The sequence below is a fragment of the Morus notabilis genome, unplaced genomic scaffold (genome assembly GCF_000414095.1).
Source record: "Morus notabilis unplaced genomic scaffold, ASM41409v2 Scaffold629, whole genome shotgun sequence".
NCBI classification, from domain to species: Eukaryota; Viridiplantae; Streptophyta; class Magnoliopsida; order Rosales; family Moraceae; genus Morus; species Morus notabilis.
In genome coordinates, this window is record NW_010363794.1 from 74856 (window position 1) to 89148 (window position 14293).

A 14293-nucleotide genomic window follows, 5' to 3' on the forward strand; every position below is an offset into this window, starting at 1 on the left:
GCAATTTCTCTATTGGGTTGTTTGAATCAAAACTGAGGCTTTATGCAAGTTTCCCGTATTGAAAAACTAGGAAAAACAACTTTCGTCAGTGCAGACAGGTCGACCGGTTGGGTAGACCGGTCACAGGTCGACCGGTCCGGTCGACCGGTTAGTGAAGACAGGTTGACCGGTGAGTTATAACGTCTCTGTCACCGGTCGACCGGTTGTAACGTAAAATGCATGATGACATGGCAAAATCGACTCTGCTAATTGTTACGAAAGTATGACTTCTTAAACACTATAAATAGCCTATTAAGTCACATTACTCATTAGATCACTTGAGAGACTTTTTGGAGGCTATTGATAAAAGATTCCTGAGAGGAAAAATTGTTTAATTCTCAAGAACAATTTTTTCTTTGGTTCTCTTGTGATTGGAAGGAGATCAAGAATACCTAGAGGAGATTAAACGACGTGTGCCCACCCGCACACCGATTGTGGAAACGAGAATAGCAAAGAAGACCAGTTGGTTGAGGCTCTTCCGGTTGCTGTTTGGAACGCTTAGATCTGTCAAACATGCAGTTTCCTGAAATCTCAAAAGGTATGTTTTAGATCTTTAGTATTTATGTTATATAGCATCATGAACATGTTCTTGTTTGGCTTTGACGTTGATTAAAATTTTTTAAATTCCGCTGCGCACTCGATGCCATTAATTTTCCAACACATACTGCTTGAACTACCTCTTGGACTTGTGTTTGTTAGACTTTGTTATTTGTTTCTAGGCGGATTGAGTTAAATTGGAGTTCTTTATTTGATTAATAAATGCTATATGGATGTTTGATTAGTTAATGCTATATGGATGTTTGATTAGTTAATGCTATATGGAAGATTGATTAGTTCTAGTCATGTTTCTTTTTTTAGGTTAATATGGATTCTGATGCTACAAATAGTGAGGATGATGTCACAATTGTTGACCTTCTTCACTCGTCAGATGATGATGAAGAGCCACAAAATTGTGTCCAATTACTGATGTCGCATACAAACAAACTAACTAGGTAACCTTGTCGTAATTCGACGTTAACTAGACAAGAATATGTTTTAGAACAATTGTATGGACATCCTGAAAATCTGTTCGAAATGTGTCGTATGCACCGAGACACGTTTGAAGCAATTGTTCAGTTAATTCAAGACCGCAACCTATTGCCTTCTTCAAGTATATCGATAGAAGAATCACTAATGATGTTCTTAAGAAGGATTGCTCACTCAGACCGCAATAGAGAGATACAAGATAGATTTTCTCATTCTAGAGAGACAGTACACCGACATTTTACTAATGTGCTTATTGCATTGACTGCATTAGCACCTGAAGTTATAAAACCACCAAATATGAACATCGTCCCCCCAGAGATTCGACACAACTCTAAGTATTGGCCATGGTTTAAGGTACAATCTGACTCTGCCTATAAACTAATAATATGACAAATAATTTTAAATTAATCATAACGCACGCCTTATGTATTTTAATAGGATTGTATTGGAGCAATAGACGATATGCACATAATGGTTGTCCCACCTGCACATCAACAGACAATCTAGAGAGGAAGAAGACATTCGTGTACTCAAAATCTAATGGCGGTGTGTAGTTTCGATATGCTATTCATTTACATCAATACCGGATGAGAAGGATCAGTTGTTGATTTCAGAGTGTTAACTGAGACTATGAGAGATCCAAAGAACCGATTCTTGGTGCCACCCAACCCAAAATATTACGTTGTGGATTCTGGTTATAACAACACGCAAGGCTTTTGGCACTATTTTGTGGTCAGAGGTACCATATTCAACAGTTTATAAATGGTGGCCAACCAACGGGACCACAATAGTTATTCAATTATTATCACTCTTTACTACGTAATTGCATAGAGATGTGCTTTAGGGTTTTGAAAGTAAAGTTTAAAATTCTTAGGCATATAATCAATTATTGGATGTCAAGACAATCACTTATACCAATTACTTGTTGTGTGATCCGCAATTTAATTAAGATGCACGTGCGATATGATCCTCTATTTAGACAATATGATGTCGATTTGCCCTTAGAAGATATTGAGGGAGAACAAGAAGGGCAACAAGGACAACAACAGGGTATGGACGCACAAGAAGCATAAACATCCAAAATGGGGGGTCGGCGACAACGTAATCACATGGTTAATTTTAGAGATTATCTAGCTGATCAAATGTGGGATTCGTATATACGATAGTAATATAAGCTAAGATTATTCACTAAGTAAACTTTTTTTTTTTTACTAATCAATCCCTAAGTTATCTTATTTTAAAATATTTACTATTTATTTGTAATGTAATTTAAATTATTTTATTAATTATTAGTGTTTTTATTTAGGATTTAATTATTATTTATTTAATATATTAAATACTATTACATGTTTTTAAAAATTAAACCACCAAACGCAGTTTCAATTTTTTTTAAAACTGAAATCAATCTCTGAATACGTGCGATATGATCCTCTATTTAGACAATATGATGTCGATTTGCCCTTAGAAGATATTGAGGGAGAACAAGAAGGGCAACAAGGACAACAACAGGGTATGGACGCACAAGAAGCATAAACATCCAAAATGGGGGGTCGGCGACAACGTAATCACATGGTTAATTTTAGAGATTATCTAGCTGATCAAATGTGGGATTCGTATATACGATAGTAATATAAGCTAAGATTATTCACTAAGTAAACTTTTTTTTTTTTACTAATCAATCCCTAAGTTATCTTATTTTAAAATATTTACTATTTATTTGTAATGTAATTTAAATTATTTTATTAATTATTAGTGTTTTTATTTAGGATTTAATTATTATTTATTTAATATATTAAATACTATTACATGTTTTTAAAAATTAAATCACTAAATGCAGTTTTAATTTTTTTTTTAAACTGAAATCAATTTCTGAATAAAACTATCAAACACATTTTTAAAAATAATTTTAAACTAAAAATAAAAAAAAAATTTATTTTTATTTTATACAAAAAATAAAATTATTTTGAAACGAATTCTAAACGCACCAAAAATTTGTCGAAAAAGAAAAAACAATAAGAAATAAGAATCGACAACAAAATAACAACCAAATGAACGGACACGTCTCCCAATATATTGTAACAATTCTTACAGGCGCCACTCACGTGGTTATCTTTCTTTCTTCTTCTTCTTCTCTCTGTTTTTTTTTTTTCTTTTTTTTTTTTAAGAGAGAGAGAGACTGCCTCTACATAGTACCTATATATTTACCACCTAGTATCCAATTTTCCCGTCCTTTTCCCGGAAAACATTTCCATGGCGAATTGGTCCCAACTTCCCGTAGAACTCCTGGAGGAAATCGCCAAACGCCTTGAGAGCTCAATCTATCTGCTCCGCTTCCGATCCGTCTGCTCTTCATGGCGATCCTCCGTCTCTCCCAGGCCTCGCTGTCTACCTGGCCGCTTCCCCTTCCTCCCGAACGACGGAATCTCCGACGCCACCTGGGGTTTCCACCTCTCCAAACGCACCGTCTTCCTCCTCGGGCCTCCCCCAAATCACGACCCTTCGAATCGCGATCTCTGGCTGGTCAAGGTCGAAGACGACGTCCCCGCCAGAATGCACCTCCTCAACCCTCTCTCCAGGTTCCAAATCAAGCCCCTTCCGGAGGATTTCCCGAAGGTACTGGATTCGTCCAGATTTAGGGTTTTTGAATTAGGGCAGGAATACGTTCTTCATTATATGCATTTTAGGCCTTTTGGCAATTCGTTAGGCGATGCTGGTAATCTGTACATGGAAAAGGTCGTTTTCAAGTTTTCGGATTCCGAAACGAGCAGTTTCGCTTTGCTCACGATTCACGTCTCAGGGAAACTGGCCATGTACAAGTCTGGGGATAAGCGGTGGAGTATAATCCACGACATGCCTTCTCCGTACGATGATGTAATACTGTTCAAAGGCGATTTCTTTGCCGTTGATAGTACGGGCCGTGCGGTGCTTGTTGGGTTGTCGTCGAATGTGGCTTTGGTTGCGAATCCGGTGTTTGGTGGGGACAAGAAGTTTTTGGTGGAATCAAGTGGTGAGCTTTTGATGGTTGATATGTACTTGAGCATGGGTCCTCCGGAAGTGGATTTGGGCGATGAAAATGAAGATATTTTTGAGCAGTTTGATGGATGTTTGGGAGAGAGAACAGTGAGGTTCAAAGTTTTTAAGCTTGATAGAGAGGGAAAGAAGTGGGTTGAGGTGAAGAGCTTGGATGATCGGATGTTGTTTTTGGGAGATGATTGCACGTTCTCTGCCTCTGCTTCCGATTTGTCTTGTTGCAGGAATTGTATATTTTTCACGGATAATTTCTTCTATTCCGGTGGTGAAGAAGATGGTGTTTTTAAGGGTCGTGATATAGGTGTATATGACATGGAAAATGGTAGTATTGCGGCTTTGACTGATTATCCGGAGTATTCAAAGTTGTTCTGGCCTCCCCCAGACTGGATTTTGTTGCCCACATCAGGAGTAAGTGTGTGTGTGTATATGTATATATCGTTTCTTCCTTTCACTTTGAAGTTCTGGGTTGATTATACTTGTTAGTTCAGAGGCTTTAAGTTTTTATTTTTATCAAGTTTGCCAATTTGTGCTACGTATTTCATACTCTTTAGACCATATCTTTTCACCATTTGTCGTTAAAATTCTGGTGAATAATCTTGCATAGTGCCAAGCCTATGTTAATCAATGAGGTTTTGACCAGTTTGAATTGGATTGTCTCATGTCTACTCTGATGGCCTACATGAGACGTTAGTATGAGACACATTTTGGCTGTTAAACCGAATGTTACTAGGGCCTTCCCAATACTTACAAGCAACTAATGTCATGTAGGGTATTCTGTTGAGCGATTGATTTTTTATCCTATCCTATGTCAAGTCTTTTCTTGTGTCTGTTTTGTATAGTGTGCAAAGTGCACTATATGTACATGACTGTTGAAACTTTGAGATTCAACATAAGTGGTCGCCATAACCAAGGATTCTATATGGATTGATAGATAAGATACTATTCAAATTCTCATTATGGTAGTCCTGGTTCGAGCTTTTCTGACCAAGCCATAAGCCTAATTGGTTGACTTTGTAGATCCTTTAGCATTTGGCACATTGCAGAAAAATACTGAATATTGGTTTAAAATTGCATGCCCTTTCGCCGTTTGAAGTGCATTCTTGTATAGCAACAGAGTAAATAAGATATCCAAGATTTAAGCAGTTTGATTTAATTGACTTGTATTATGACTGGCTGTGGTCTTATATTCTGCCAGGCACATTCTTGGTCTTGTATAACTGTCATAGTATATTTATTTTGGTTATTTACTTATTGAAGGCAATGTCAAGTGACTTAGTAGAGGCAACCCAGGTGCAAGCTCAATTTGAAGAACTGGCCTTGTGATTTCTGTGAAGTGGAAGTTGCTGTCCAGGTGTTTTGGCCGCCCAAATGGTAAATCAATAGTCTAATTGCCAGTCAATTGATTCGCAAATTAAGGCCTTGACGTCTTTTCAGCCTAAGTAATGTTTCATCAGAGCCTTCCCAAGCGCCCAAAAGAATGAAATTTTGGCATAAATTAAGCGCTGACGTTCTAGTTCCCTTCTTCTTCTTCTTCTTTGTACAGCAATCTTTTTATATGTTCTCTCTAGTAAACAAATTTCACATTTTTTTTATGTACTTTATTGCTTGTACATAAATAAATATTTTAATTATAAATCATTCCAACTAGATGTATACTTTTTTCAAGCTTGTTCCTGTGCATGTGGTTAATGTCAATCAACCTTGCTCTTCCCAAAATTACATGCCAAGATATGATTTAGGTGTTGTTTGGTTCAAATATTTTTGTTATGTACATAATTTTGTTTTTGAATAATCGTGGTGTCCAAAACTTTATCCTGACTAATCTATTGGATCCATGCAAAGCGGTCCCTCCATATGGATCAGATAAATCTCGGGCCTTTGGCCTGCAGGCATGGCGTCAATGAATTGTTAGCACTCGATGGGAATCAAAAAGTTTGAACTTTTGTTAGTGTTTACTACTACAAAAAAGTTTGTGTTCAAATTTTCGTTTGAACCGCAAGACAAAACGGCATAGAAATAACTTGTGCTCATGCTAAACGGTCAAGGGTAAATTAAAATGTTTGATGAAAGTCGAGAATTGCGTTCCATAATAACTTGAAAGGATTGGAATTCGGAAGTTTGCATATATTGTAGGCATTATGTAATCGAGGAGAGAAGTTCTATTCATATTGGCTGTCCCAGAAAATAAAAAAATAAAATCATAATTAAGAACCAGATAACCAAAACCCTTGATTGGAGCAACTGAGCAGTAGGAAATGGACGGGAGAAAAGTTTTCACAGTAGCATTTCATATCCCAGAAAATAAAAAAATAAAATCATAATCAAGAACCAGATAACCAAAACCCTTGATTGGAGCAACTGAGCAGTAGGAAATGGACGGGAGATAAGTTTTCACAGTAGCATTTTGAGGGTACATAACAAACATAATAAATACTTTCATCTATAACTTGATGAAAAGCCATCGTCAAAACTTTAACCTATTCTAAATCTACTGCTAAACAATGTACATGCTTTACCCACCAATATATACCACCGAGAACCACAAAGCCAGTTCTGTGATTTCGTTGACAACATCGATGAACTTCAGATCAATGTCAACTAGGATGCTAAGTAAGTTACTTTGTCTCAATCTCGCTCGGGAGCGTCTCCACTAGAACGTCTTGCACTTAGGTTCCCAGCATACGACCACACCCTCTCAAATTCCGCAGCAACCAATTTTTCTGATTTGTGCTCTGGTGTTTCCTTAAAGTAGGTCTTTTTTAGAGGGAGAGATGTCCTTCCAGGACTTCCACTGACCGGTGTTGAAGAAAACAAAGTCGGGGTTGCAAGCGGAGAGGCATAAGGAGTGTGATGTACGGAGAAAGGGCTTGGAGACATCCTCTTCTGGATAGGAAGACCACCCAAACCTCCTCTGCTGAAGAGAGGCACTGATTCTGCTGCAGCACATCGCCTCACAGCGTCATCAACATAGAGGATATCATCGATCCTGGCCATTACGTTGAAGGCCAGACTCTCCATCACCCTTGAGTAGCTCTCGAGAATTGACTGCCCAACATCCTGCGAGGAGAATGAGAATTCTTCTTAGCAAACATAAATCCTACGAAAGAATTTCTAGTATTGACACATACGAAAAGGGAAGATAGTTGGTTAAAGACATACTTTGTTGTACTGAATTTTGTTCATGTCCAGAGCAGTCTGTGGGAGACCAGGAAAACGATGTCTCAGGCTATGTAAGAGTGTTTCTGCTCGTTGGGATAGCAACAGATTTTTCTCTTTATCAGAAACAAAGCCTTTAACTTTACCACCCCACGTTGAGCGCTTCTTTCCTTTTCCATGAGTAGACTGTTTCCCGTGGTCTTTTTGTTTCCAGATGTGCACAGCTGCTTCAATCCTGTTAGCTATCTCCAGAGTCTGATGTTCGGATGAGAGATCCAGACAATCAAGAAGACATTCTGGCGAGAACTGTTCAGCTGTTACATACCGATAAATGATATCCCCAAGACAAGCTTTTCCACTCTGATTTCAATAGGCCAACAGATAAAGTCAGCCCTTCATCGATTGTGCATAATTTGCTTCTCTAAAATTCAATACGTGCAACAACCCTACGTTTTTTATTTTTCAATCTCCAAACAATGATGTCTTACTAATACAAAGCACATGTACAAATAATCTTTATACTGCAACGAAAGATAAATATTTGTGTCTCAATAACGTCGAGACTGTAGGATACAGGTTTAATTAGATGCTCAAATTGTGTACCTTGGGCAAAGACTCCAAGTATGCTCTGGGTATCTCCATTTCCGCAAGCACACTATTATTAATCGCCATGGCAGCCTTTAGTATCTGGTTGGTACAGTCCCTACATTGCTGCAACCTCTTCCTGGCATCCTCAGACAACCCACTCGGGGGAAGTTTTGGACAGGGCAGCCACCACTTCTCTTCCTGCCTAATCGAAGGCCTACCACCAGCCATACCATATGCATCGCCATCACCAGAATCGCCAAACACTATACCACGATCTACATAACAGAATTCAGTATCGCAAAATCCATCAAGCATGCTTAGAAGCATCGCGTCAAGCTTTTTCAGGGCAGGGAGGTTAATGTACAAGTCCGAGCGGGGTCGAGTCGCCATGACCTCAAACGTGCCTCCACCGGGGAACTGCTGTATGGAAGGCACAAGCTCAACAATTGAATCACTCACGCATAGAAGCCACTCCATTTCTCTGCGCCACATTGCCTTCTTCTGTGGGGCAAGAGGCTCTAGCCTCCATAGCTCGCCAAACACAGTCGCTGAAATTCCAACCCATAAAGTTGAGTTCAGAAAAAACAGAAAATTATGCTCGCATTTGCATAAACACAACAATATAAACCTTTATACTCAGAGGCATGGAGATTAACCAGAAAGATTGGTTATGGCATTAGAAATGGCGAGTGCAGTGCAGACTCCTTTTCCACCTCCAGACATATCTTCTCCAAGCAGAAGCTTAGCAAACCTCTCCTTCATCATCTCAACCTCTGCATATTTACATAATAAGATCATCAATAAAATGTGTTAAAAAAAAACCTAGTTTTGTTTAGCAATTTTATCCAAAAATAGAATAATAATTCCCCATGAACTCCCTCCAGTCTCTAACTTTTACTGAATCTTTTTTCCCATGAACCAAACAACCAAAAAAAAAAATGAAAGATCTCAAAGCTGGGACGTTTGTTTCTATATTCGTCTCTGATCCTGATCCTGAATCATTCATAATTTTCTACAGTATTTTCTCTCAAAAAACGAGAATGGTTCTAAATGATTCTGAATAACCAAACGTCGTTCCTCATTTTGCAGAACAAACCAAAGTTAAGAAATTGGATAAAAATTAAATACCAGACAAATCAGCCTCTCGCCTCTTCGGCTTATCGGCCCAGCCGACAACGTCCTTCCCTCCGATCAACGGAAGCATTATCGGCGTCGGAAACAAGAATTTTCCTGCAACAGGAGGGCGAGGAGACGACGTCATCGAGCTGGAAGCTCCCTCGCAATCGAACCGCCGGCACGAGAAGCTACTGCAACTCTCGGACTCGCTGACGTCGGCGCTCAGGCTGTAGCTGCCGCACCGCTCGCTCTGCTGGTCGGAGCCGTCATCGGAGGACACGCTTCCCATCGCTGAAACAGATCCAACAATGCCGCCAACAACTGCCGACAGATCTCAGGCGCACATTGCCTCCCGTGAGGCTCACCGCACCAGATTCAGACGAGAATTTCCCTCCTCGGTTCTGCAAAAACAAAAAACAAAAAAGAAAAAAAATCTCCAGAGAAGAGAGGAACGGAAGAAGACGATAGACAGTTGACAGTAGTGGTAGTGGTGGTAGTGATGATTGAGTGGTAAAGCAGAATTAGATAAAGCAACTTCAGGCTTTACTGTTTTTATTTTTTCTCTCTCTTCTCTCTCTTCTAAAATGCTATTGCCTTGCCTATTGGTTTTTTGTCACCAGTACTCCAGATGAGGAGCCATGAGCTAAACTGCTAAAAGCCTCCAAAAGCAAAAGTGACGCCGTCTGGGGGGGGGGGGGGGTTTTTTCCGGAAACAGTAACAGCACCCGACAAGCTGCCCTTTTCCCTGGGCCCCACACTTCCGTGCTACACCTACATTTCTTTATGACGTGGCGGCTTTTTGCTGACGTGGGTGGGGCCGTTGTGGGGCCAGGCCGTTGATTTTGGGTTGGGATAGAGGGAATTCCAGGGTTTTGCGTGGGAAGAGACGAAACGGCGGTTAGTTTTGTTTTCTTTTGTTAATCCTTCGCGCGGAGAAATGGTTAGTAAACGGACGTTTCTAAATTGATCAACCGTGGGCTCGTCTCCCCAAGCGTTCGACTAAGTTAATGCTTTATTTTGATCGCATCGTTGTCAGCGGAAATTATTGAAAATGTTTTTAATAAGCATTTTTAAACTGCAGTGTAATATAAATCTTGTGATTAAAAAGTTCAAACGTTGAGTACTGCGAGGACTAGGATGATCTCGGGCCGTTGATGCTGTTGTACAATAACAACAAATAAAGATGGATAGGTCCCACAGGAATTTTCCCTCGTTGGAACGAATCTTCATATTGTGTGGAGTAGAAGTATTCGGGATATGTCCTAACTCCTAATACAGTAATATACATATACGACTTATATTATTTCATTAATACACTATTTTCCAAGTTGACATTATGATTCTCATTACCTTAGATCCAACACATTGAGAAATGGTTTTGGCAAGAAAAAAAAAAAAAAAAAGAAGGAAAACCAAAATCTCTAAACACGTGTCATTTCGTGATTTGACGCAATATTCTTTGCTTGAATTGATTTAAATCTCAGCCAATGATCATCCAAGAGATTGGAAATCAGCCAAGATTGGGATGATGTTTTGGATCATGTGTGAGGCCACCATAGCCTTTCATGGTGATCCACGTGAAGAACCTGTGGGCCCAAGGCGAATAGGTCTGCTTGTCGGCTGCACTATGGGCCATGCACAAGAAGCCTAGGAAAGCACTTTGCGTGCACGATCCATTTTCTTTTTTAATATTGATAAATACCTTTCTAATTATTTTCATTTCATTTATGGGTTTTTTGTTTTAGCAAAATCAAGACCGTTGATCTGTGACACATAAAAACTTGCTTGGTTGTCAAGGTCGCTGATTTTCTTGTAAAAGATTATGTTGACCGCCTATTTATTCTAATGAGCATTAATGTCGCCTGTATAATTTTCGCAATATTAATGAGTATTAATATGGCTTGTATTATTTTATGGCCTGTATTTATTTATTTACCACTTTGTGACTTCGAAATGCGTAGTCAATGAAATTAGTGATTAGTGATTACCAAGAGGCTAAAAAGGAATTATCACTAACAATCCCAAAGACGTTTTCGCCTTGGGATATATAAGTACAATTAACGAGTGTTGTGCAATAAGCATGCGCAAAAAGTTGAGCCGGCTGATTAAACGTTCAAGATTCAGGCCTAATTACATCAATTCATAATGCAATTTTTCCTTGGTCCACTGCTTTAATTTGAGTAATTTTGAGTTCAAAGAGAAAGTATTACTTTTTTTTTTTTTTTAAAAAGGAAAGTTCAAATTATTACTTCGAGAAATGTCGTTAATATAATTTTATTGGAGGCACGTTTCTAGGAAGGACAATCTAAGCGCTTGCCCAAATTTGTCACATTATGCTATTGATGACCAAGAACAAACAAGAAAGTGAAACTTCTAAAGTTGTTTCGATGATTATGCCCCATTTGATTTTGTAAGTTTTTTTTTTTTTGTTTTTTTTTTCCTTTTATTTCTTCACTAACTCTGTTAATACAAATGAATGTCATAATTAGGGCATCTTTTTAATGCTGATTTCCAGTGTCATTTTAAGAGCAAGTTTTTTCTTTTTCTTTCTCTTTTCTTCCCCCCGAATTTAGTACCTGTGCGGTGGAAATTGAACCCTGTATAAATCTTAACGATAAAGGAAAGGACGTCGCATGAAACGAAAGGAAAACGACAGTCTTCCAATAAAAGGGTATTGAAATAGTACAAGAATACCTGTTTAAATAATTTGAACATTTTTTTTTTATTATAAAAATCGCAAATATTCCAAAAATGACGATATAACAATTCATTTGCCACCGATATACTAAACAAAAGAAAGTTTAAAAAAAAGATATTGAGATTTATAATGCTAATAACAAGATAAGAGGAGAGGAGTGTATTTATTTAACATAATAGATTTAGTTAATCTTCAAAAAAAAAAAATAGATTTACTTAAATTTGTGAGGGTTCAAAAGACAGTCACTTATTCTGATGAAACTTTGATACGTTAATTAGAGATGTTTATTCAATCCAATTCAAATTTTAACTATATATAATACAATTGTCATGACAAAATAATATATAATCAAATTCGCACTTAATACGTTAATTAATCCAATCCAATTCGTATAAGTGCAGACATAAATCGTTTTGTTTTAAAAAGAAAAATTTCATTAAAGAAAACCAAAAATTACAATGTGAACGATTCTACAATATAAGGCTTACTAATTCCACCTGTACAAATAAATGACAAATATAGAGTAAGATGCATGCAGAGAAGCCCGAAACAGGAGTACTTGAGCGCACAAATAAAGAGCTCACATAAAGCTCTTTTATTAAAGTTCTACAATGGACAGAAACAACAATCAATTAGGTGGGGAGACCACCTCCGGAATAACAATAAAAAGGCAAGGAAAAAGACACACTAGAACCAAAACGACAAACATCACCCCATTTATTAACAAAGACCACCTCCGGAATAACAATAAAAGGCAAGAAAAAAGACACACTAGAACCAAAACGACAAACATCACCGCATTTATTAACAAAAACAAAACTAATTGTTATTTTATTTTGTTTATTCGAGTTTTTAATTTAAATTAAAATATAATTTTATATAAAATTATTTTATTATAATAAAAAAATTAAATATAATTATTTTAAGAATTTTTTACTGTAACAAAATTTGAATCGGTAAGCTTAAAATAAAAGAGTGAACCTAAAAATAACAACGAAGACTACGGTGACAAGACGACCGCCGCCGAGGAAAGGCGAGAGAGCCGCATCACGAGGACACAGTAAAGCACAGATCCGCCGCCCCACAGAGACCTACAACACCATGGGGAAGAAGACCAATTGCTGGAAAACACTATTAGCCCATGGAAGGAACAACCGCCACTCCAAACCACTCATCTGTTGAACAGCCACACACTCAAACCACAGGGACAACGACGTTTGGGTTGGATTGAATTTGAATTTTGATCAATCCGTTATTTTTATACTATGCAGATTGGATTGGAATGATTTAAAATCGATTTATTAAGTATTTGTAATTTTTGGACCGTCTGTTCTTGTTATACCCATGGATGGATAATATAATATTGACGAAGGTGGAAATTTTGGTGCTTTGATTTCAATGGAAATAGCAATATCAATAGAAATTGAGATGAATTTTTTACTAAGATGTCAAATTTTTGTATCAAACTTTGAGAAATTCTAAAATAATTAATAATACACAAATAAGATGAAAGCATCAACTACGGATTTTATTTCCTTGTTTTCTTGCCATGTTACCAAATACAGACGTGTTACTCCTCCAATTCAGGCCTATGTATAATCTCTTCAAGAACTTTTGATTGGGCTAAATACGGGGCTCAGATTGGGCCTATGGGCTTTTTATGTCTTCATTGGGCTTTTTCTCACCGACGTTACGCGAATAATCTTAATAAATACTATTTCAATCAAAATTATTAATTAAATAATTACATTAATAAAAAAATATTTAAAGAGTAAATGAAGAGGCTCATGCCCCGGAGAATTCTCCATTTTTTCACAGCCATATGAAAAAAGGAAAAGAGCAGAAACCGTTTATTTGTAGTCAGTGAACTATCTCGATTCGCAGAGTTTCTCATCCTCTGGAAACTTCGTTACACCCTTCAGATTTTCCGATCATCTCGAATTGCACCATCGTCGTCTCCGTAGGGTTTCGGAGTGTACGCGAGCGACGATGCCGAAGAAGATGGGCGTCAACAGTAAAGCCGAGGAGGCTAGGGCTCGCAAGAGCGCCGTCGAATCGGAGCGAAAGCAGCGGGAGACTCGCGAGAAGGAGGACCAGTACTGGCGCGAAGCCGAGGGCGCGAAGTCCCGCGCATCGAAGAAGCGAGAGGAAGAATCCGAGAAGCGAGCCGAGGCCGCCGCGCGCCGGGCTGAGGCCCGCCGCTTGGCGGAGCAGGAGCAGAAGGAGCTCGAGAAGCTGACGAAGAAGCCGGACAAGAAGGCCAATCGAGTCTCGATCCCCGTCCCCAAGGTCACGGAGGCGGAGCTGAAGCAGCGCCGCGAAGAGGAGCAGGCGGCTCTGCAGAAGAGAAGCGAGGAGGCGAAGAAGCAGCAGAGCCGGACCGCCGCGGAGGAGGAGTACGAGAGGATGGTGCTGGTGACGAACACGAATCGCGACGATTCGATAATCGAGGCAAGGACGGTGGAGGACGCGGTCGCTCAGATGACGGTGGCTGATAACTTACCGGTGGATCGGCACCCGGAGAGGAGGCTCAAGGCTTCGTTTAAGGTGCGAATTTGATAATTGATTATTGTCGCTGTTTCCCCCCCCCCCCCCCCCCCCCCCCCCCCCCCCCCCACAACGCCGCACCCGCCTCCTCCG

The 14293-nt window shown here is 39.0% G+C and overlaps 3 protein-coding genes across 3 annotated transcripts in view; 2 read left to right on the top strand and 1 right to left on the bottom strand.

Annotated features, from left to right (window-relative positions):
• The first annotated feature begins 3195 nt into the window (after positions 1–3195).
• On the top strand, positions 3196–5732 carry LOC21397477 (F-box protein SKIP23). The gene is made up of 2 exons (XM_010104992.2): positions 3196–4503; positions 5353–5732. Exons 1-2 carry the CDS (start codon positions 3316–3318, stop codon positions 5416–5418), a joined length of 1254 nt encoding a protein of 417 aa, XP_010103294.1. The 5' UTR covers positions 3196–3315; the 3' UTR covers positions 5419–5732.
• A 696-nt stretch (positions 5733–6428) lies between these two features.
• Positions 6429–9617, bottom strand: LOC21397478 (rop guanine nucleotide exchange factor 1). The gene is made up of 5 exons (XM_010104993.2): positions 8968–9617; positions 8496–8612; positions 7855–8387; positions 7255–7611; positions 6429–7152 (listed from the first exon to the last, which is right to left on the bottom strand). The coding sequence occupies exons 1-5, from the start codon at positions 9242–9244 to the stop codon at positions 6721–6723; spliced, it is 1716 nt and encodes a 571-aa protein (XP_010103295.1). The 5' UTR covers positions 9245–9617; the 3' UTR covers positions 6429–6720.
• A 3831-nt stretch (positions 9618–13448) lies between these two features.
• LOC21397479 (coiled-coil domain-containing protein 124) overlaps positions 13449–14293 on the top strand; it is a 2597-nt gene continuing 1752 nt past the window's right edge. Inside the window, exon 1 of the mRNA XM_010104994.2 lies at positions 13449–14200. Within this exon, the coding sequence (XP_010103296.1) occupies positions 13643–14200 (558 nt within the window). The 5' untranslated portion in view covers positions 13449–13642. The remainder of the gene's footprint in view (positions 14201–14293) is intronic.